The sequence below is a fragment of the Rana temporaria genome, chromosome 1 (genome assembly GCF_905171775.1).
Source record: "Rana temporaria chromosome 1, aRanTem1.1, whole genome shotgun sequence".
NCBI lineage: Eukaryota > Metazoa > Chordata > Amphibia > Anura > Ranidae > Rana > Rana temporaria.
This window is the reverse complement of record NC_053489.1, coordinates 478678083-478702812: the sequence shown is the minus strand read 5'-3', so window position 1 is coordinate 478702812 and position 24730 is coordinate 478678083. Positions and strand designations below refer to the sequence as shown.

Sequence of the window (24730 nt, the reverse complement as noted above, 5' to 3'; positions counted from 1 at the left end):
ATATCTTAGGCTGCATTCTTGCGGTGGATGCTAGGTGGCGTTCACGTTGTGCTCAGTGTATAGTATGCAAATTAACACCGATTCACAACGTTGCGCGAGCCCTGCGTACGCAATTTACGTCGTTTACGTACGGCGGTTTTCGCGCAAGGCTGCCCCTGCTATTAGCAGGGGCAGCCCATGTTACGCATACCCGTCGTTCCCGCGTCGCGAAATTTGAATTTTACGTCGTTTGCGTAAGTGAATCGTGAATGGCGCTGGACGCCATTCACGTTCACTTTGAAGCAAATGACGTCCTTGCGACGTCATTTGCCGCAATGCACGTGGGGAAAGTTTCCCGACGAAGCATGCGCTCTACGATCGGCGCGGGAACGCGCCTAATTTAAATGATTCCCGCCCCCTACGGGATCATTTAAATTACGCGCTCTTGCGCCGGGCATTTTGCCGGCGCGCCCGCGCCATTTACGGAGCTTCTGCTCCGTGAATCAAGGGCAGCGGAGCAAATTTGCGGGGGCGCAGGGCAAAAACGTTGCCCTGCGCCTCCGTAAATAATGCGCAATTCTCTTTGAATCTGGCCCCATGTGTTTTTCATGTGTATATGCATTTAAAAAAAACAAAAAAACAACAACCTACCTCCTCATCTCCAAATTCTCCCAGGGTTGTAATACAACCAGTTTGAGTACACTAGAAATAAATAGGTTCCACATACATAAGATTACATAGATATTTTCAGAAGTATAAGCAATGCCAGTATTTTAGACACTGGTATACCGATATTCTGATACCATTCATTGGTGCCACCCCTCTGTACTGTCATGATTTAGCCTGCAGTTTTCCTGCCTGTGTAATTCTTACCTCCTTGTTGCAGTGCTATTTGTAGTTCTCTGATTCCTTTCATATGTATTGTCTGGCTTCTGTGCTCACCTATGGTCGTTGCCTGCTATTTTGTGGGTTTATTTTTATTTTCCTTGTCATCGCTTCCTGGCCCACCTCCCAGTTTCCTTCCCTATATAATACAAGCTTGGCGCAACCCGCGTTGCCTGAGCAACTTCCTAGTTCTCTGAGCTCCTGTTTGCCTCGTGGTTTCTGTATGTATTGTCTGACTTCCCATGTAACGACCCTGATTAAAGGGGTTGTAAGGTTTCGTTTTTTGTTTTTTTAAAATAACAAACATGTTATACTTGCCTCCACTGTGCAGGTCGTTTTGCACAGTGGCCCCGATCCTGGTCTTCTGGGGTCCCTTGGCGGCTGTCTCGGCTCCTCCCCGCAAGAGCTAACCCCCTTCATGGGAAGCGCTCTCCCAAGGGGGTTAGCTTGCGCTCCCGTGATACAGCCGACGGCTATAGCATTGGTGCCGGGGGATGCAGTAATGACTCCTATCATTGGTTTCAGTGGATGCAGTAATAACCCCCAGCATTGGTGTCAGTGGTATATTAATAATAATAATAACTGATCAATGCTGTCAGTGGACCCAATAAAAAAACCCTAGTACTGATGTCAGAGAACGCAATATTACCATCCATCATTGGCGTCAGTGGATGCAATAATAATCCCTGGCACTAGGCCCAGGTACTTCAACCATATCTCCCAATGCTTCTTGCGTATGTCAGGGCAACCTCTATGTTGTTATGTTAGTTTTTCTTTTTGGAGAATAACATTAAAGGAGTTGTAAATAAAAAAAAAAATTATGCTAAAATTAATGTTTACAGGGTATAGAGACATAGGCCCAGATTCACAAAGCACTTACGCTGACGTATAACACGTTACGCCGACGTAAGTGCCAATGTGCGCCGGCGTATGTGTGCGGCAGATCCACGAACCAACATGCGCCTAAAAACAGGCTACACCCCGCCGACGTAGCTTGCACACGCCAGGGTAGGGTGGGCGCACATATGGGCTGGGCGCATGGTGCTGCTCCCATTGATTAGCCATTCAAACATGCAAATGAGGGAAATATGCCGATTTACGAACGTGCGTGTGTCCGGCGCATGCTACGCGAGATGCGCTTAAGTTGTACGTCCGGCGTAAAGTTATTCCCCATAAATGAGGTGCAACCCAGCAACAGACATGCACAGGTCTGCACCAGGGAACACAAACCGGCGTATTGGGCATTGGACGTGTGTCTGGCTGGGCGTAGGTTATGTTCACGGCGTACGCGGTGATCCAAGTACCTTAAGCAGTTGTGCCGGCGTGGTTGTGAGCAGGCGCGGGGGGGTGCTGTGCATGCGTCCACGTCACGGCGCATGCGCAGTTCGTGTTACGTACCTGTCTGGCGCTCGGCCCATCATTTGCATGGGGTCACGCCCACTTGCACCTACGCCGGCGTGCACCTTCGAAACCCACGCTGGCGCAGCATTGGGAGCACTGGCTTGCTGAATGCAATGCTTGCCTCTCCGCACTACGTTGGTGTGCCGTACGGTGTGTGCTCTACGGCGACGTAATGTGCGCCTTGCTCTCTGTGAATCTGGGCCATAATAGTTAACTGATTCCTTTTAAAAACGATTAAAAATAGATAAAAATCAATCATATAATGTACCTGTAGTTTCTAGTTTCGTTTTTGCATGTTGTTTCCTGCCTCTGTACAGAGACACAGAGCCAATACAGAGCAGTGATGGTTTGGAAAACGAAACTGATTGGTGCTGAGGGGTTTTAGACACACAGTAATCACACCTCCTTGAAGTTAGTGACCACAGAGAAAAAACCACAGCGCTGGGAGCTATCAGGAAACGGACAACCAGGAAGTGTGGAGATCAGAGAAGAATTACAGCAACTTGAGAGCAAAAACGAACAATGAGGACATGAAAACAGCACTGCATTAGGGTAAAGGAAGCTATTAAGATAAAAAAAAATTGCTTTACAAACCCTTTAATGGATTGTCCTCTTGCCATTGGTGAACAATTACCTGATCACTCGTGCCATGCGCTCTCTCTCTCTCTCTCTCTCTCCCAGACGGCGGGACTTTATATGTAATCTTAGGCAGAGATAGCTCTATTTGCTTGAACATGGAGAGCTTTTGTGCGCCCAGCACCTTGTTGAATCTCTGGTTTTTCTGCAGGTGACATGCCCAGCCCAATAAATGGGGGGGCGGGCCATGTGTTGGGCACCAGGGCACTACTCTATGCAACCTGTGAAGTGGTCAGGCCAGCCTCTTGCTAATTGCAATTTCACTTTTAAGGAATGGCCCTATCAGAGGGTTAATGCTTAGAAAGGAAACAAATGCAGCATACTGTATACAAACCACTTATTATTGGGGATGTGAATGTTCCTTTAAAACAAAAATTACATATTTTTAAAAAAGAAATATGGTATGTGGCAGTGGCGGTGCGTCCATAGAAGGCGCAGAAGTGCCGCCCCCTCTCGCTCCTGTACCGCCACTGAAAAATAATACATAGATTCATGCATTGCATTAATCTATGTATTGTCGCCGTTGCCCACTATTCAGATGGCCGGCCCCCTGGTGAGCGCCGGCCATCTGAATAATGTCAGCTGGTTGGCTGTGGAAGTGTCTATCAGACACAGGGCTGTAATCGGCATCCAAATAGTTAACCAGGGGACGCACGGGGTGTGCGTTCCCTGGTTAACACTGACACTCATCTCAGCCAATCAGGTTCACCGGATCTGGTTACTGGTAACCTGATTGGTTGAAGTGACATTGGGGGCAGGACTACTTCGAGGGATGGTGGAGGAGGATCCGAGGATGGCTGACCGAGAAAGGTAAGTGCCAGGTGGGGGGCAATCTGGCGGCATTTTAGGGGCAAACTGGCAGCAATTGATGGGCACAGGGGCGACAATGGCATGGCACAGTGGCGACAATTGATGGGCACAGTGGCGACAATGGCATGGCACAATGGTGACAATTGATGGGCACAGTGGGGACAATGGCATGGCACAGTGACTGCGCTTGGCATGGCACAGTGGCTGCGTTTGGCATGGCACAGTGGCGACAATTGATGGGCACAGTGGCGACAATGGCATGGCACAATGGTGACAATTGATGGGCACAGTGGCAACAATGGCATGGCACAGTGGCTGCGTTTGGCATGGCACAGTGGCAACAATGGATGGGCACAGTGGCGACAATGGCATGGCACAGTGGCGACAATTGATGGCACAGTGGCTGCGTTTGGCATGGCACAGTGGCGACAATGGCATGACACAGTGGTGACAATTAATGGCATGGCGCAGTGGCAACAATTGATGGGCACAGTGGCTGCGTTTGATGGCATGGCGACCATTTTATGGCACAGTGGCTGCATTTGATGGGCACAGTGGCGGCAATTGATGGGCACAGTGAGGCTGCAATTGATGTTTTTTTTTTTGTTTGTTTGCGCCCCCCCAAAAATTTTGAGCACCAGCCGCCACTGTTATGTGGTCTGCTTTGTACCACCTTATGTAAACGTGGTCTTCTCCACTGCAAATGCCATCACTGGGGCTGAAGTCCATGTGTAGAACAAATAATGTATTTAAAAAAGGGTAAACACAGGTGACATTTTTAAAAAGGACTGGTAATTGCAAGCATAATTTTGTCATCTAGGCAGAAGAGGGCACTTTCAGCACAGTTCTTAGTGGATTTAATAGACTTCAATCTCAGCATTGTTCCCGTGTTTCCTGGTTAGCATTAGTTTGCACACTGATTTTACATTTTGCCTTGACTTGCTCTTTATAGTTACTTAATAGTGAGACTTTTAGTCCTTCCACCAGTTTCTCAATAATATCATTCTACTGCTGGTTGTGATTAAAAAATCTGTGAAATTGTGCCAAGGATGCGATGACCTTTCTGTGAGTTTGGCTTCATTTCTGTCCTCTGCCCATTTGAGCTGGGCTGCAGGATGAGATAGAGAGGACATGAAAAGGAGGCTTGATAAAACGGAACAAAAAATATTTCAGGATTAGACAGACGACTCAATTGGTAGTAAACACAAGCTGATAAGGCTTCTTGCTGTTTGATTGGCTGAGTTTATGAAAAGATCAATGGAAGACATAAACACGCCAGAGGTAGGGAAACGTATCTATTGGATTTACTCGGCAGCCAAGAAAACAAAGCCTTCGGCATTCGCAGGGCTCTTGCTGCTGCAGGTGCTTTACTTTGCATATTTTGTACCATCCACCTTGAGGACAGATATCAAGGGTTTGAAGGGGATTACTGCTGAGGCTAAATGCTTTTGTTCTACTTTCCAAATAATGTTGAGCAAGGTCACTTAGAGCCTTTAAAACTGTCCTTGATGAGGAAAGAAAATCCTGCCATGTTAAAGAACAAGTCAGAGTGGTGATACGTGTAGCTGCTTGTGGGAAAAATTGCTTTCATTTAATTTTTCAACCTGGGTTCGGGATAGTAAACGGGAAATAAGATGTTATAACTAGGCATCCTGAAGGAAGTACGATAAATTATGAACTGGTGTGGTGATTGGTTTAAGACCCTTTAAAATTGGGGTGCCTTGTTTTGAACCCCCCATGGTCACCCCACCAAGGTCTACTGGGTACCACCACTGTCACCATTTGGGGACTAACACATGGGATGCCACTGCAGTGTTGGTGTTACCCAGGGCTCAAGTCCTGCGGGAACGCGTGGGAACGGAGTTCCTGCACTTTTTTCACAGCAGGAACTCAGTTCCCTTTACAGGACTAGAGCAGCTGAGAGCAGCCGAGCCAATCCTTCACTAAGCGGCGATGCCCAGCTCGAGTCACTGTCAGGGGCAGGCGAACCTTAGTAATCCTTTATGTTACTGGCCGCTTCCTGTATATGGATTCATCAGGTAATGTGCGGGTATTCCGTCACTTCGTCGATGCCGCAATGTCTCCTGGGAGCTTTTGTCATTGTTCCCAGGAGACATTGCGGAGGTCTGCCGCGAACTATCGCTGTATTTAGAAAGAACTTGCGGTTTAGTAATTATGCATATGAGCGTATCATTTTTTATTTTTTTTGGTGGGGCAGTGGATCTTGGGTGGGAGTTCCCACACTTTTTTCCCCAGGACTTGACCCCTGGTGTTACCTGACTACAGCCAATCTAGTCAATGCATGCAGAGGACCTCCTGACTCCTGCAGCCAGTAAAAAAAAACAAGGAGCCAGACTGACAACTTTGTACCTGCGCCCAAGACCACATGCCATCGGTTTGGTGCACAGGCTGGTGGCCACAGTGGGTCTCGGGAAGAAGCTGAGCAGAAAGATGCTTATGTTGACGATGAAGCCATGGCTGTTAAAATGGTCCTTAGTAGAGGCAGATTCAATGTACGTTGCATCCTGGACTTGTTTCTGTTCAGGACCTCCTACCCCAGAGTGTTGCTTAGTTAACTCCTTGAACCCTGATGCCGCGTACACACGATCATTTTTCGGGTTGTAAAAAATGATCGTGTGTGGGCTAAAACGACATTAAAAACCTGCGCATGCTCAGACGCAAGTTATGAGACGGGAGCGCTCGTTCTGGTAAAACTACCGTTCATAATGGAGTAAGCACATTCATCACGCTGTAACAGACAGAAAAGCGCGAATCGTCTTTTACTAACACGGAATCGGCTAAAGCAGCCCCAAGGGTGGCGTCATCCGCATGGAACTTCCCCTTTATAATGCCGTCGTACGTATTCTGCTGTACTCAGTTGTATCAAGGTGCCATTTAGCCCCCGTTCACACCTAGGCGTATATACGCCTGTAGTGTGACGCCGCTGCAGCCCCGAGACGCCAGAGGGATGATTTAACATGCACCTCTATGGAGATGGTTCACATCTCCACGCCGTATGCCTGCCGCCTGAAAAAAAGTCCCGGACCTTTTTTTCAGGCGGCTTTCGGCATAGGAGATGTGAACCATCTCTATAGAGGGGGTGAAGGCTGCATTCACAATCGCGGCGTTTTGTCGCCGCAATTCGCGGTACAAAACGCTGCTATTTGTCGCCGCAATTCGCGGGACAAAACACCGCGATTTTGTACGCCGAGGTGTGAATGCAGCCTTACCATTCACATAGAGCAGCTGCTTCGCCATGCTTTGCCAACGGTCCAATCGTCTGCCTGTCCATTTTTACTGCCATCTCCTTCCCTCTAATTAGAACCCCCAAACATTATATATATTTTTTATTCTAACACCCTAGAGAATAAAACGGTCATTGCAATACTTTCTGTTACACCATATTTGCGCAGTGGTCTTGCAAGCGCACTTTTATGGGGATAAAATACACCTTTTTTTAATAAAAAAATAAGACGACAGTAAAGTTAGCCCAATTTTTTTTATATTGTAAAGGTTATGTTACGCTGAGTAAATTGATACCCAACATGTCACGCTTCAAAATTGCGTCCGCTCGTGGAATGGCGACAAATTTTTACCCTTTAAAATCTCCATAGGCGACGTTTAAAATAATCTACAGGTTACATGTTTTGAGTTACAGAGGAAGTCTAGGGCTAGAATTATTGCTCGAACGATACCTCACATGTGTGGTTTGAATAACGTTTACATATGCGGGCGCTACTCACGTATGCGTTGGCTTCTGCGCGCGAGCTTGGCGGGACGGGGCGCGTTTTCTGGCTTCTAACTTTTTTAGCTGGCTCCTAGATTCCAAGCAAATTTGTCAAACCCTGATAGATAGATAGATAGATTTATATATAAATAAAATGTGTGTGATCTGGTGCACAGCTGCCGCTCTGTAGCAGTAAAACTGATATAGGGCGGACCTGAAGTTCGAAGGCTGCCAGTGTCTGCGTTCTAACATAAGCTGGCCTTAAATCTGGTGATACATAAAACGGACAGGAAATTTCATAGCATAGGCCTCAAAAAGCAGAGCCAGCAGTACGAGATGCGCTCTAGAACCTGGCTGCAGTGGATTGCGCAGAACTCGGATTAAGGTAAATTGAATGAACTTTCTGACTGCAGTATTTCCTGGATAGCAGTAGTATCTTGTATGTTACATTTAATTACTCTTTATGCCCAGTCTTGCATAGACTGTCAGTGGACTGAGGGTCTTGTGATGCTCTGGCTTGCAGGAATAACATTTTTATACATGTACAGCATGTATATATTATAACATTTTTTTGCAGCACCTCTGAAATATCTTTGGAGTTGGTCTTTACTGTATATACAGTACTGTATATTAGATTGCAGTAGGAATTTCTGTACAACATTTTTATTAAAATGGACGGATCAGCTGTAAAATCTGGGACATAGATATATTTCCATAGTATCTGACAAGCATATTTCTGATCCTACAAATACCATTTGCATTTCTGGCTATTAGTGCAACTATAGCATGTACGAAATGTTTTTACCATGGGGAAGTCTTCGGTAATGTTGATGCACAGTGCCACCTAGTGTCATGTGTAAAAAATATCAATCTCATGGAATATGGAGATACTGTTGTTGAGAAGCAACTTTGATCCATGCATCCTTTTGATTATGCAGATCTTGAGATCAAATTATTTTCTTTATGCATAAACTTTTAAAGATCTGCAAGTGTTTTGTTGAGAAAAATCACAGCACTAGAAATCTCTTCTCTTTATACTGTGCTCTTATGAAAGGCGTACAACTGAAAATGTGTCAGTGCTTTATGTTGTATCTCTCTGCAAGGCAGGGCAACACAAGACGCTCAGTTCTCTAGTTCCATGTTCCACAAGTGAGATCCATTAGTGGGAAACCACTGCTATCCAGGAAATACTGCAGCTGTGCTAGAGTCAGAAAGTTCATTCAGTTTACCTTAATCTGAGTTCTGTGCTTGGAATAAGATTAAGAAGTATTTAGCAGACATAGCATGTGATCCTTGACTGTTATTTTTTTGCATGGTTTTGACGCTTTAAAAGAGCTTTGATCTTCATTTAAGTTCCACTGGGTTGGCTATGCATGGACTGACATGTAGCAGGAGTTCACTCATTGCGGCACCAAGGTGTGCCAAGATTGGTTATTGAGCTGCACATGCACAACTCGGTGTACATTTAAGGCTGGGTTCACACCATTGTGAATTGGATATGGATTTTCCTGCATCTATTTCGCATGACAGGCTCTCAATGGAGCCGGTTCACACAGCTCTGGGACGGCCGTGAAACGCACTGGAAAAGGGTCCAGTGCGTCTTTGGCTCCATTTTAAGGTCTGAATTCAGGCAAAAATTCACACCTGAAACGGAGAACAGGGACGCACCAGACCCCGCAGTGAGCCGTGGTCGCAGCTAGTGTAAACCCAGCCTAAAGGAAGATTGCAAACAGGCAGGTAAGGTCATTTTATTTTGAGAGAAAAAAAATTGGTGCACTGTCCCTTTAAATCTCAAACAACAAATGTCTAAGAGTCGGTTCACACAGGTGTGACTCGTCAGGCGACTTAGCCGCCTGACATGTCGCGCTCCGTTCTGTACTATGGAACCGTTCTAATACCGTGTTTCCCCGAAAATAAGCCCGGGTCTTATATTAATTTTGGCAATCAAAAACACAGTAGGGCTTATTTTCGGGGTAGGGCTTACCATTTCACGTGCTGTCTTCTTGCCCCCTCTCCCTGCGTGCCTGGCAGGAATCCCCAGTGTGAAGTGAATCAAACACGGCTGTAAACTCCAAGAATCCTTTCTATTACAGTAGAATATCATGAAAAAGGTATGTGTCTGTGTCACATACCTTCTTACAGCGCCACTCAGCGCTTCCATAGATGGCTGGAGCTCTCTCCCATGATCCAAGCATTGCAGAGGGAGGGGGGGCAGACATCCCCCATCAACAGGCAGGAAAATAAAACCTCAGCTAAGCGCCCCTCGGCGCCTTCCATAGCCCACTGTGATCCAGCTTTGCAGAGGGAGGGGGGCCTGAGATCCCTGCTGACAAGCAGGAGAAGAAAACATCTGAGTGCCCCTCGGCGCTTCCATAGCCCGCCGCGAACCAGCATTGCAGAGAGAAGGGGGCGGAGATCCCCCCACTGACAAGCAGGAGAAGGAGATCAGCTGAGTGCTCCTCTGCACTTTCATAGCCTGCGGCGATCCGAGCATTGCAGAGGGAGGGCGAGATCCCCTGCTGACAGGAAGGGAAAGAGGAGGAGATAAGCTGAACGCCGAGTGTCACTGTATACCGAAGGTATATTTGACTACAGATTAAATTACAGAAACACAGACACTAGGGCTTATTTTCGGGGTAGGGCTTATATTGCAGCCCTCCTTGAAAATTGGGGTAGGTCTTATTTTCGGGGTAGGTCTTACTTTCGGGGAAACACGGTAGTCGCTCCGACTTAGAAAAAGGTTCCTGTACTACTTTGGGACGACTTCAGGGCGACTTGCATTGACTTCAATACAAAAGTCATTTTGCAAGACGCCTCTGAAGTCGTGGGCGGAGCGCCTTGCCGAGTCGCTCGGCAAGTCGTGCTGCCCCTGTGTGAACCGGCTCTAATTCATAAGTAAGTGCAGGTGTAAAAACAAATATATGTGTGCTGACACTTATGCCGCGTACACACCATCACTTTATGTGATGAAAAAAAATGACGTTTTTAAAAACGTCACTTTAATTGACTGTGTGTGGGGGAAAACGTCGTTTTATGTCTTGTAAAAAACGACCAAAAAAAATTGAAGCATGCTTCAATTTTATGTGTCGTTTTTCAAAAGTGCACTTTTTACTTCACAGAAATTGACCGTGTGTAGCAAAAAACGTCGTTTTCTAAGACGTTTTTTCATCCACGCATGCCCAGAAGCTACTTATGAAGCAAGCTTCAATGGTAAAACGTGGTGGAACGTAACCTCACCTTGCAAGATCATTGTGAGAAAACGATGGTGTGTAGGCAACTTCGTCTTTGAAAATTGAAGTTTCAAAAACGTCATTTTTTACTTCACAGAAAGTGTCGTTTTTTTTCATCACATAAAGTGATGGTGTGTACGCGGCATTAAAGTGGTTGTATAGTCTCTCTTTTTTTTTTTTTTTTTTTTTTTACTTGTACCTACAGGTAAGCCTATAATAAGGCTTACTCGTAGGTAAAAAAATATCTCCTGAAGCTTTACGGTTTAGGAGATATTCCCCTTGCAATGAGCCACTGACTGCAGCGGCGCATGCGCACAGGGGATTCTCGGCTTAAGGCCTGGCAGACGCTGGACCTTGCCGTAAAGAAGTCATTCGCGGGAGAGACAACATTGCGGCTCCAGCCACTCACAGAGCTGGAGCTGCGATACCCGGAAGACACGCCGAGGCAACATGTCAGCTCCCTCAGGCGTGGACAAGGTGAGTGTCCGACGCCTTGTTCTAAGGTAAGTATTTCATAATGAGCTAGTATGCGGCATTGACACCCGCAGTGGTTCGCATAGGGCAGTTCTGTGAGAGACATGCAATGCGGGAACTTCCACAGGAATCACGTCGGTTCCTGCTTGACATATGTGTGAACCCAGCCTGAAGGTGTACAAATATTAATTAACAAAGCAAACAAAAAAAAAGTTTTAATTATTAATAATTTATTGAATAGAAGTAAATAAAAAAATAAATCTACAGGAAAATAATTAAATGGAGGAGGAGAAAAAGGAGTTAATAAGGCTGATTAGCGTCAATTAAGGGTTAATAAGGTGTTAAACAGAGGAACCGTTTAAGAACAATACAAAAAAAAATAAAAAACGATTTATTTTTTACTTGACAAGGCTGCTTTAAACTGTCTTAATTTACAGACCAACGTTCATCTCTTTGATCCGCAAATGAACAGAAAGATGCAATGTTTCTTTTTATCTCTTTTTCAGCTCTGAGCATAGTTGTTGATATACATTGCCAGCTGCTTTTTTTTTTTTTTTTTTACAGCTGTGGGCAGAGAACTGCTCTGCACTTGTTACATGAATTGTGGACATGCTGGATTAAGATCGTGTGGGAGGTTGAATCGAGATCTCAATCATTTAACGATTGATAGTTCAGCTCTACCATTGAGTTAAGAAACCCCAACATGTCACAATGCACATTTCCCGTGTTATATCAGTTTAAAATGCTACATGTACAGAAAAAAAACAAAATTTTGGTCTCATCAATCCAAACAACTTTGTGCCAGAATGTTTGAGGCTTGTCTCTGTGCTGTTTGGCATATTATAAGCGGGATACCTTGTGGCATTTGCGTAGTAATGGCTTTCTTTTGGTGCCTCGGCCATGCAGCCCATCTTTCTTCAAGTGCCTCCTTATTGTGCATCTTGAAACAGCCACACCACATGTTTTCAGAGAGTCCTGTATTTCGCCTGAAGTTATTGGAGGGTTTTTCTTTACATCCCGAACAATATTCCTGGCAGTTGTGGCTAAAATTTTAGTTGGTCTACCTGACCGTGGTTTGGTTTCAACAGAACCCCTCATTTTCCACTTCTTGATTAGAGTTTGAACACTGCTGATTGGCATTCTCAATTTCTTGGATATCTTTTTTATATCCCTTTCCTGTTGTATGCATTTCAACTACCTTTTCCCGCAGATCCTTTGACAATTATTTTGCTTTCCCCATGAATCAGAATCCAGAAACGTCAGTGCAGCACTGGATGAAAGATGCAAGGGTCTGTCAGGAGTCCAGAAACTCATTGACCTTTTATACACACACACACACTAATTACAAACAAACAGATGAGGATAGTTACCTTTAATAGCCATTCAAACCCCTATGTGTTAACTTGTGTGCATGTTATCAAAATTTCCAGGGTATGTAAACTTTTGATCAGGGTCATTTGGGCAGTTGCCATTATGGTTTAAACATAGAACAGTTCATTGATAATAAACGGCTTCAGCCAAATACTAACCACGAGTGAAAGAAAAGTTTTTGTGTTATCATTCATATTCCCTGAAAAATGGCCAAGAAATCATAAATTCTGCCAGGGTATGTAAACTTATGAGCACAACTGTATGATAAAAATGTCAGACCTTTTATTTGTTTGGGCAATGACTGTTTGGTGAATGTCACATTGACTGGTTTAAAAGCATGCCATAAGGATCACCATCATAGAGTTTAGATCTAGTAAAATCTTACGCCTTGTACACACTGGCTGAAAATCAGACAATCATCTGCCTGTTCCACAGGAGCCAGTCTCACGACCGGCTTATTCCAAAGGGGCATGTTGGAAAACCAGCATCTGATTCACATCCGATCAGTCTTGGCAGCGAGAACACAAAGGCACAGTGGGGGAGATTGCCGCACTAACTTGACTTGTATTAGTACAGCGATCTCTCAGACTTTTTTGTGTTTAGCCCACTGGGTTGAAAAAAATAGTTTCTAGTGTGTACCATACTTTATTGTCTGTTACTGCTTTGCTCATTCCAGTTCTTCATCAAAAGTCAAGAATAGTTACAAATGTTATAAGTAAAGTGGTTTTAAATCCAAAAGTGATAGTTGCATTTGTTTTCTGTTTTTTTTAGACTTCTTTTTTTCCTAGTTTTTATTTTTACCTGTTTATCTGACCAGTACGTCTGTTTTTCAACATGAAAGCGTGCTGTGGTGAGAAAACACATGGGCTGCCATTCATTCTGAATTGTGAAAAATGCAAATTAATGCAGCCACCACATGTAATGATTGGTAAACTGCAATAGCTTACAGTTGTGGGTTTAATAATGCTTTAAAATAAGGCTATGGCCAAATAGTGAGATTGGAAGACTCATTCATGCTTCCAGCTCTCTTACAATTTTAGAAATAAGTGGTGGGTAATTGAAGAAATAAAGCGATGAAGGCTTTCTTCCTATTTTTATCTCAAAGTATGTGATATACTGATTAGCTAGTTTAACTGTAGAGGTCCATACTTTTGATTTTGATGTATTTTTTGTATCAGAGGGACAGGGAGGGTAGACGAGGGGGAGGGGTGTGTCTATATAACCAGAATGATTTACGGGTGGTAGAGAGGAGTGACATTGTACACGGGGAAAGGGGAGGTGGAATCCGTGTGTGTTTAACTCCAAAGTGAAGAAGCAAATGGGAAATTATAGTGGGGTATGTTACAGGCCCCCTATCCTGAAGGAAGAGGAGGAGTTGGACCTCCTAATACAGTTAGAAATGGCAGCGGGACAGGGAAATTACGTAATAATGTCAAATTCAACTATGCTGATATTGACTGGACAGAGGGGACAGTGCACTCATTAAAGGCCAGTCATTTCTTAAATGTCTTACAGGACAACTTCCTGTCCCAATTGGTGGATTCCCCAACTAGAAAAAATGCATTACTAGATCTATTCATTACCAATGATCCAAATTCTGATCACTGATGTGTAAATACGGGACAAGTTGGGATCTAGCGATCACAGGATGATCACATTTAGTGTAAACCATAAAAAAATAGGCACAAAGGTGGTACAAAAAAACAAAATTTCAAGCGAGCAAACGTTTCTGAACTTCGCTCAATACTACAAGACATTAATTGGAACCAAATCCTAGCAACATTGAACACAATAGAAAAATGGGAATGCTTTAGGAACATATTAAACATAGATATCACACACTGCATTCCAATAGGCAATAAATGTAGAAGAGTGAAGGTTAAACCTGGGTGGCTAAACTGTAACGTAAAAAATCTTCATAAAGAAAAAAATGGCCTTTAAAAACTATAAAGGGATGGGTCATCGTCAGCATTTCAACACTACAAGGAATGCAATAAGAAGTGTAAAAACACAATCAGGTTGGCTAAAAAAAACACATCGGAGGAGAGTAAAAAAAATCCCCCAATTTCTTTTAGATATTTTAAGTAAAAAAGCAAGGTCAGAGCACATTGGCCACATAAGACAATGAAGGGAGGATGGTTACAGATGACACAGAGAAGGCAACTGTACTAAATGTTTTCTTCTCCTCAGTTTTTACACGGAAAAAAGAGGTGTATACTGACCACAACTGTATTGTTAGTAACATGTTGCAGGATGTACCCTTGTGGCTAGAGAAGACTAGACTATAAAAGCTTAACGCAAATAAATCACCAGGACCGGATGGCTTACACCAGAGAGTCCTCAAAGAACTCAGTCAAGTTATAGCCAGACCATTGTTCCTATTCTTTATGGACAACATATTGACAGGAATGGTTGGTACCATCTGATTGGAGAAAAGCCCATGTGGTACCAATATTCCAAAAAGGGCAGAAACATATACCAGGAAACTACAGGCCAGTCGACCTAACATCCATAAACTGTAGGGCGGATGGTTAAGGACTATATCCAAGAATTTGCTGATGAAAACGGTATCATCACTAGAAATCAGCATGGGTTTATGAAGGGTCGTTCCTGCCAGACAATTTGTTAACAATCTATGAAGATTTGAGCTGCCATCTAGATAAGGGAAGGCCGGTGGATGTGGCATATCTGGATTTTGCAAAAGCATTTAATACAGTTCCCCATAAACACTTAGGGGCAGATCCCCGCCGGGCGTAGCGTATCTAAGATACACTATGCCGCCGTAACTTATATATTTTTTTCAAATCCTCAAAGAATGCGCGCCGTAACTTACGGCGGCGTAGTGTATCTTTGGCGGTGTAAGGGCGCGCAATTCAAACTGATGTGATGAGGGCGTGTTTTATGTAAATACGTTGTGACCCGACGTAAACAACGTTTTTTTTGAACGGCGCATGCGCCGTCCGTGGGGGTATCCCAGTGCGCATGCTCGAAATTAAACCGGAACAAGCCAATGCTTACGATTGTGACGTCATTCTACGCAAATCCCTATTCGCGAACGACTTACGCAAACAACGTAAATAATTCAAATTTCGACGCGGGAACGACGGCCATACTTGATTACGCGGGATACGCAGCGTAATTTTTTTGTGGATCTGCCCCTTAATCTACAAACTGAGGTCTGTAGGCATAGACCATAGAGTTTTTTTATGGCTAGAAAACTGGTTACAGGGCCGTGTCCAAAGGGTGGTGATAAATAACGTGTACTCAGACTGGTCTGGAGTGGTAGGTGGGGTACCCCAAGGCTCTGTCCTTGGGCCAATTCTGTTTAATTTATTCATAAATTATATAGAGGTCGGTATAGATGGCTCAATCTCAGTTTTTGCGAACATACATTTTACAGAAAGACCTGAATAAAATAATGGGGTGGGCAACTACATGGCAAATGAGGTTTAATGTCGAAAAACGTAAAGTGATGCACTTGGAGTCTAAGAATATAAATGCAAAATATTCACTGGGGAAGAACCTCTGGGGGAATCAATGATGGAGAAAGATCTGGGGTTCTGGTAGAAGTGAGACTGAGCAATAGACTCTTGGACAGTTCATCTTCGTGAACACAATATACAAGGATATGGGAAATAATCATCAACATTGACACACATACACCTACAGGTTGAACTGAATGGACTATTTGTTGTCTTTATTCAACTTAACCTACTATGAAACGATGTATTTAACAGCAGAATTTCACTTTTAGAAACAATTATTTTGAACCCTGTGCAGCCCTTGAAGGTAGTAGAAATATCTTGTAATAAGCATATCCCTTATCCCTTGAGGTGAAAATGTAAATGTCATATGCGAATAATGCTAATTTTTATTTTTAACAATCAGGAGTGCTTTATTGAAGGATTTTATACAGTACAGAGAAAAAAACATGCAATACAGCCAGTTCAGCAGATTAACATAGCACAGTACAGTAGCTTAATACAGAAAATGGTACACAGTCTACGTCCACTCAGGAGTACAGTCCTGAAATCAACAGAGGATCCTACTCAAAACCGAGGCCCCATAAACACAGAGAAAGAGAAAAAAAAAAAAGGAGAGGGGGGACAACAAAAATGTTGTCCGTAGGAGCTTATCTCCCACAGAGATAACCAGCTTTGGGCCCCGCTCCAAGCAATCCTCCCTCTCCAGGGCCGGTATGTCTGCCTTCCACGACTCCCAGAGCCTATCCAGTCTAGGGGCATCAACGGGGGGCAGCGTACTATATAAAGCAGAGAGAGGCTTCTGTAGGTCATCAACCAGGTCCAGCTGAATGCATGGGGGAGTAGGAAACTGAGCCCTAGCAGCATGGCGAAGTTGGGCATATCGGAAATACATCCAGCCAGGTAAATTACGGTATATTTCTTAGTCAACTGGGGGAGTAACAGTAAGGTGCCGGCTGGCATAATATCCCTTAGCGTCTTGATACCGAACCTTGCCCAGACCTGGGGATCCGGTATAGACTTAAAATAAGGCAAATTAGGATTCCCCCAGAGAGGCTGGACCAGGGACCAGCGCTCCGTCTGGGAGAAGCTACGTCGAGCTGCAACTCATACCTTAATCGTCGCCTTAGTTGAGACCGGGAGGTAATGCTTATTTCTTGTTCTTTTTTTCCAAATTCCATAGTTGATTTTTTTCTATGGTGTCCTTATTTGGTTATACTATTATTATTTTTTTCTTTGTTTTTTTTTTTTCTGTTCTTTCATTATTTTTCCTTGACATTTGTAAATTGAAAAAGTCTCAAGGGAAATTAAATAAAAAATAAAGTTTGAATTTTTGAATGTTTGTTAACAGGGCAATTTTTATTTGGGCCAGTTTTCACAATCGCTGCAACATATTTGAACATATCTGGTTAAAATCGGAGGCTGATGAGAAGTTGTGCCAGGGACCATCCCTTCAGATCGCCTGCAGTGGAGTAGTAATTTTAACAATGATGGTCAGATCTGTAATCGTGGGAGCTATAGCCATGTATGACTATACGTAGCAGAATTCTGTCTAATATTGGAATTACAGAGTTGCATGAAAAAGCTTTTGAGATGGTTAGTTGACCCAGGTCTTCTGCATTGGGTAAATCCACATTACTCTTTAATCCAATAGAAGCCATGACAGCCTTGGGCTTTTCTTCCATTTTGCAATGGCTGTGCTGGTCACCGGTGAGTCCTTCAATAGTCTGCTGTGTGACACTGCTGGAGTTTAATAAATAATCGCCCAATATTCTGTTATTCTGAGCAGCAGAAACAAACACTGGCAGAGCAGATTGATTTTTTTCTTTCTGTATACAACAGTGGTGCGGCTTAATTTTAAGAATGTATGAAAGACATGGTTTTATATTCCCAGAAACGGAATCCAATTTTAGATAATCCATAGGACAAAGCAGCTGCACCATGTGCGTCAGGCTTTGTATTGATAAGAATGTCTAGAATACGTTATTTCAGGGATGCATAATAGGCAGCGAGACTAAATTCTGCACCTACATTTTAAAGGGCAAATGCACAATATTTTTTGCTGTTCGGGAACTTTATGCTTAATTTAAAGTAGGACTCCAGTCAGCTCCAAGTAGTCACTATATTTTATATGCTGAAAATATGCTTACTTTATTTTTTTTTAGCTGCACTATGTAAAATTACAGTTAAAATAAACCTGTGTGACCTTTGCAGCTCTAACGGGAGCTAAGTGTCAACTCTCTCTACATGATACCGATCTGGCACACACTCATCTTCTCCAAAGGGCAGATTCTCTTTATAAAAAGGGGGATAAATACGGAAGTGTACTGACGATGCTTGTGGGTGATCAGCGGGCCCCCGTTAGAATCCTCTGTATCCGCTCCCTGATTGGACCCTGGGACCATTATGTCCATATTTGCTAATTACTATTCCTCAGTATATGCCCCTATCCCTGCTTATGATGAGCTGGGGCTGACAGACCTCCCCTTAAGCATACCTATACCTTTTTTAGATGCAGGTGACAGAGCCTGGCTTAATCGGGACATCGCTCTTCTCGAGATCAAGGCAGCCATCCATTCCTTTCCTCTACATAAATCCCGGGACCGGATGGGCTCCTGGCGGAATGGTATTGGCATTATGCTTACACGCTGGCCCTGATTGCAAACTCTCCACTCCTATTGTTTCAAGAATGCTGACCTATGCTGGAGGCCTATGTAGTCCTCCTTCCTAAGCCTGGTAAGGACCCCACTCACTGCACCTCCTATAGACCCATAGCGCTTCTCATTGCTGATCCTAAAATCCTTATGAATGGCTTGGCCACTCTGTTGTCCATGGTTATTCCCGCCCTGGTTGACATTGACCAAACTGGTTTTATGCCAGAGAAGTCTACTGACACCAATCTCCGTTGCTTGTTTACACTACTTTCCCATAACGTACTAGGGCGGTGGTGTCTCTGGATGTGGCCAAGGCCTTTCGACTTGTTGGACTGGGCCTTCATGCACGTGGGCTTTGAGCGTATGGGCTTTGGACTGTAAGTATTGTAAATGGTTCTCCCTATTCTAAAGAAAACCTAGGATGGCTCTAAAAATGTGGTCCATTGAGGATTCCCCTTCTTGGACATTTTTTGTTCTCCTTAATTATAGAATCTTTGGCCATGGCGTTGCGTTCCTCCTCTGAGGTGGGTGCATTGGAGGTGGACTCTATCGACGAATGCCTGGCTTTATACGTAGATAATTAACTACTGTTTTTAACGGATCCAGGCCGGTCTCTATGAGCGGTGTTTCTATATCCTGAATACATTTTCAGTTTTCTCGGGTCTGTGGGTAAAAAGGGACAAATCAACTATTTTGCCACTGGACCCTCTTACCTGCAAAGCAGTAGATGGCTCATTGCAGCTTCATTGGGTTACCCAATTTACGCATCTAGGGGTTTGAGTTTCTGCTCGTGTTGTGGATTATTTTGTCTTAAATCTCCAGTCGTTGTTTGACTTTTTATAAAAAAAGATTGAGGCATAGAAGATGTTGTCAGTGTTGGGCCATATCATATAACAACCTATGCACACAAAGAAAACAAAATAATTTCAGAAATTTACGTGTAAAAGTTATGTGTAATACAATGGAATAACACAGGGAAAAAGTGTTGCACACATGAAGAAAGGGAGGTACAAAAAGGCATGGAAAGCCAAGAAACCAGCTGAATCTATCAGTAATTAGAAAGCAATCCTGCCCCTTGCCCTTTATTATTATTATACAGGATTTATATAGCGCCAACAGTTTGTGCAGCGCTTAACAAAATGAAGGCAGACATTACAGTTACATTACAATTTGGTACAAGAGGAATCAGAGGGCCCTGCTTGCTGGAGCTTACAATCTAGGAGGGAGGGTCAATTGATACAAAAGGTAATAGCTGTGGGGATGAGCTGATGGAGAAAGTAAAACAATGTATTAGTTAGAAGCAGCATAAGCTTCTTTAAAGATGAGGGTTTTCAGGGATTGTCTAAATATGGATAGATTAGGGGACAGTCAGACAGATTAGGGTAGAGAGTTCCAAAGGATGGGAGAAGCTCTGGCGAAATCCTGTAGGCGAGCATGGGAGGAGGTGACAAGGGAGCTAGAGAGCAGGAGGTCTTGGGAGGACCGAAGAGAACAGCTTGGTTGGTATTTTGAGACTAGGTTAGTGATGTAGCTGGGGGCAGAGTTGTGGACGGCTTTTTAAATTATTGTTAGCACTTTGAAATGTATTCATTGGGTGAGCGGACGCCAGTGCAGAGATTGGCAGAGAGGGGTGGAGGGCACTGAACGGTTGGTAAGGTGGATGAGTCTTGGCTTTAGATACTTACACTGCTTGCATTTATGCCTTGTTAACATGGGCATACTTAAAGTGGTTGTAAACTCTGTTACACCACTTGTACTTACAGCTATGTCTTTAATAGAGCTTACCTTTTAGATGCTATGAAAATCTCCTAAACTTGCACAGTTTAACCGATTGCCGCCCGCAGATATACGTCTGCAGCATTTCACGGGCAGGCAAAAGGACGTACCTGTACGTCCTCTTTAAGAAGCGATTGTTGCAGGTGCGCCCGCCGGCCGCAATCTCCGTGAGCGTGCCCGCGGGTCCCACGCACTCTTATCACGTACTCTTATCACTTATCATAGTGTAAACACAACATCTCCCCTTTCTGCCTAGTGACACTGTCACTGATCATGTTCCCTGCCATCAGGAACACTAACCGTGACGTGTCACAGCAAGCCACGCCCCCCTACAGTAAGAATCGCTCCTTAGGGAACACTTAACCCATACAGCGCCACCTAGTGGTAACCCCTTCACTGCCAGGGTAATTTTCACAGTAACCAGTACATTTTTATAGCACTGATCGTTGTAAAATATTACAATGGTCCAAAAAATGTGTCAAAAGTGTCCGACGTGTCCACCATAATGTCGTAGTCACGGTGAAAATCGCAGATCGCCGCCATTACTAGTAAAAAAAAAAAATATTAATAAAAATGCTGTAAAATTATCCCCTAATTTGTAGACGCTATAACTTTTGCGCAAACCAATCAATAAACGCTTATTGCAATTTTTTTTTCAAAAATATGTAGAAGAATACGTATCGGCCTAAACTAAGGAAAAACATTTTTTTTGTTTTTATATCTTTTTTGGGGATATTTATTATTGCAAAACGTAAAAAATATTGCATTTTTTCCCAAAACTATCGCTCTCTTTTTGTTTATAGCACAAAAAATAAAACCAGCAGAGGTGATCAAATACCACCAAAAGAAAGCTCTATTTGTGGGAAAAAAAGGACGCCAATTTTGTTTGGGAGCTACGTTGTACGACCACGCAATTGTCAGTTAAAGCGACGCAGTGCCGAATTGCAAAAAGTGGCGCATGAAAATTACAATGGTACAAAAAATGTGTCAAAAGTGTCCGACGTGTCCACCATAATGTCGCAGTCACGGTGAAAATCGCAGATTGCCGCCATTACTAGTAAAAAAAAAATATTAATAAAAATGCTATAAAATTATCCCCTAAATTGTAGACGCTATAACTTTTCCGCAAACCAATCAATAAACGCTTATTGCAATTTTTATTTTATTTTTTTTTAAAAATATGTAGAAGAATACGTATCGGCCTAAACTTTTTTGGGAAAATTTATTATTGCAAAAAGTAAAAAATATTTAATTTTTTTTCAAAACTATCGCTCTCTGTTTATAGCACAAAAAATAAAACCAGCAGAGGTGATCAAATATCACCAAAAGAAAGCTCTATTTGTGGGGAAAAAAGGACACAATTGTCAGTTAAAGCGACGCAGTGCCGAATTGCAAAAAGTGGCCTGGTCCTTTAGCTACAAAATGGTCCGGGGCTTAAGTGTTTAGGAGATATTCAAAGCGCATGAAGCCAATGACATCATCAGCACACGCGCTCTGAAGATTCGCTTACACTGCCGGACCTTCAGAGCCTGCGCCGGAAACAGCGGCTACCGCACAGATGCAAAGGAATGATATCATCGCACCCCTGGCCACTCATGTAGCCGGAAGACCAGGTGAAGATGTCAGCCATCTGAGCGCTGACATCACGGTGCCTGAGGGCTTCATTTTAAGGTAATTGCAGGATTTATTTTTTTACTACCAGCGGTTTACAATCTCTTTAAGCGTACATCCGTGTAAAGCACTGTCTTTTCCTGCACAGGATGCACAAGTGTTCTGTGCAGACAGCCCCATTCATGTCTAATAGGATGCACTGCCTGCACAGGCCAAATAAGTTTCCCGGAATGCACACGCTCTGCGTTCTGGGACCTGGTCCAGCGACAATGTCGGTAAAGCCTCTGAGTCCCAATATACACGAATGGGACAGCCTGCACGTGAATGCACAGAACACCTGTGTGAATAGGGCCTAAAAACAATACAATAAGCACATAGTCAAAGGAATTTTACTTTGTGATAAGTCCGTTTTAAAAAGCCTGGCCTGTACGAAAAAGCATCTTTCATTAGTACACTCAAATGCTTTTTGCTGACCAGGTCTTGGCTAACAGCTCATACTGTATATTGGCACTTCTGTTGCCGTAGTTCATGAGATTATTCCTTGTGCCAAATGGAGAGCCCAAAGTATAATGGCACACGTGGTCCAAGCTATGAGGGCCAATGTGATGATGAAGAAAATTGGTTTATTCATTTTCTGAGGGATGGTGTGAAAGTGGCAATTAAAGATTTTTCAATGGGTTTTGCTGCAGCGCAGCTGCATGCCGTTTTATTACTTTTGTGTCCTGTCCCTCTGCTCCTCCTGGATATTAATAGCATGTTTACCTCAGCAATGCGTAATCTGAATTGAAAAGAAAATGATTGGTTTTAAATAGGAGTACACTGAAATTATAAAACGGGGCCACACATAAAATACACTAACAAGAAGAGTAGCTGATAAGCAGAAAAAGTCAGACAGAACACAACTTAACGATCACTGATATAGATAATGTCCCTATATGAGTAATAAAACTTCCTTCTTTTGTAATATTTTTTATTATAAAAGTAAAAGAGGGCATCATAAAACTAGTGTTCATCTGATATTTTGTCCTTCATGTGAAAATATAGGTGCTGCTGAAAATTGATGACATGAATAAGGCGTGAATTTGAAGAGTGGGATATTTTTCTTTGGGAAGATAAAACCTATAAAAGTCCAGTAAAGCGAAAGTGTCACATTTTTCTTCGGCCGCATGTGTGTAAACAATATACCTGTATATTTTTTAAATGGTTGTAAACCCTTTCCAACCACTTCATACTACAGGTAAGCCTATAATGAGGCTTACCTGTAGCTACCCCGGATATCTCCTAAACCTGCACGGTTTGGGAGATATTCACTGTATCAGCATGTGCCAACGTCATCAGCACATGGGTACTGAAGCAATGGCACGTACGTGCGGTTGCTTTAGTTAGTGTGCCGTTACCGGCGGCTCCCGCGTGCATGCATGGGAGTGATCTAATCGCGGCTCTGGCAAATCACAGCGCCGGAGCCCTCAATACCGGGAAATAACTCCAGGGAGCAATGTCGCTGGCCAGAGCGTTGTTCGGGGACTGCAGCGGGGGCTTCGATCTGAGGTGAGTTTATCATAATGAGCTATTACGCTATGCATACTGCCAGCTCATTATGCCTTTTGTCTTGCAGGGTTTTTTTTTTTTTATTGTGGGTTTATAACCACTTTAAGGGAGTTTACGATTTTGCATTGGGACACATTCATAGCCGTAATGGGCCGCAAGTTGGACACCCCTGTTATAAAATATATGAAATTATTTTGGACTTATCTTCTTTGTTTTGGGTCGGAGAACACCTAAAGCCCCCGTACACAAGATCGGACCTTTGTCCAAACAAAATCACATCAGAATTCCATTGGAGTAAAAGAGAACATGTTCTCTATCTAAACGCCGATGGAATTCATCGTAATTTCCGATGGGGCATACACACGGTCGGAATTTCCGATGGAAAAAGTCCGACTGAGTTTTTCCATCGGAAATTCCGACCGTGTGTATGCCCCATCGGAAGTTACGATGAATTCCATCGGCGTTTAGATAGAGAACATGTTCTCTTTTACTCCAACAGAATTCCGATCGTGTGTACGGGGCTTTAGAGAGCAACCACAACAGCGTAGACATGATTAATATATTGCTATTCTGTCCAAAAACGAAATAATAATCTTTTTTTTTTTCAGAATTCGCTATTAAAGGATGAAGGACATAAGCAGAGAGGACGGTATGGAAGAAGAACTGTTCCTTGATTTTGGCATGCATCATGAAGGCACCATTTTACCTCTTCATACATCAATAACTCTCTTTCTAATGTCTTACTGTAATTGTAAGGCATTGAAAACTAAAGCGGTAGTATCGGAAAGTGAAAAACAAGTGACTTTAAGCGCATTATCTTTACCCATGGATATTACTGTTGTTTCCAAACAGGACCTTCCACTTATTGTTCGTAGTTGTCATCTGCCTGCCATTGTTGATGCATCTGGTATGTTCTGTAGAGCCGGACTTGCTGTGGTACTTAGATATATCATACACAAAACATACCTTGCAGATCCCACCAGAAAAGATGTCCTTGAACTCCTTGGCTTTAAAAAGACATGCCTAAAAGCCTGTGCTGAAGTAAGTTTAAACAATTTCGGTAAATGTATGTAGTGTGGATTCTCATTCATAAATAATGTAATAATATGTAGCACACTTTGGTGTGTGACCATTATGAAAAATAAC

At 43.3% G+C, this 24730-nt stretch overlaps 1 protein-coding gene across 2 annotated transcripts in view; it reads left to right on the top strand.

Annotated features, from left to right (window-relative positions):
- The window catches only part of GSTCD (glutathione S-transferase C-terminal domain containing), a 252930-nt gene that overhangs the window by 21997 nt on the left and 206203 nt on the right, over nt 1-24730 (top strand). For both annotated transcript variants that reach the window (XM_040329687.1, XM_040329686.1), the window contains exon 2: nt 24193-24625. In XM_040329687.1, coding sequence (XP_040185621.1) covers nt 24209-24625 — 417 coding nt within the window. In that variant the 5' untranslated portion in view covers nt 24193-24208. The remainder of the gene's footprint in view (nt 1-24192; nt 24626-24730) is intronic.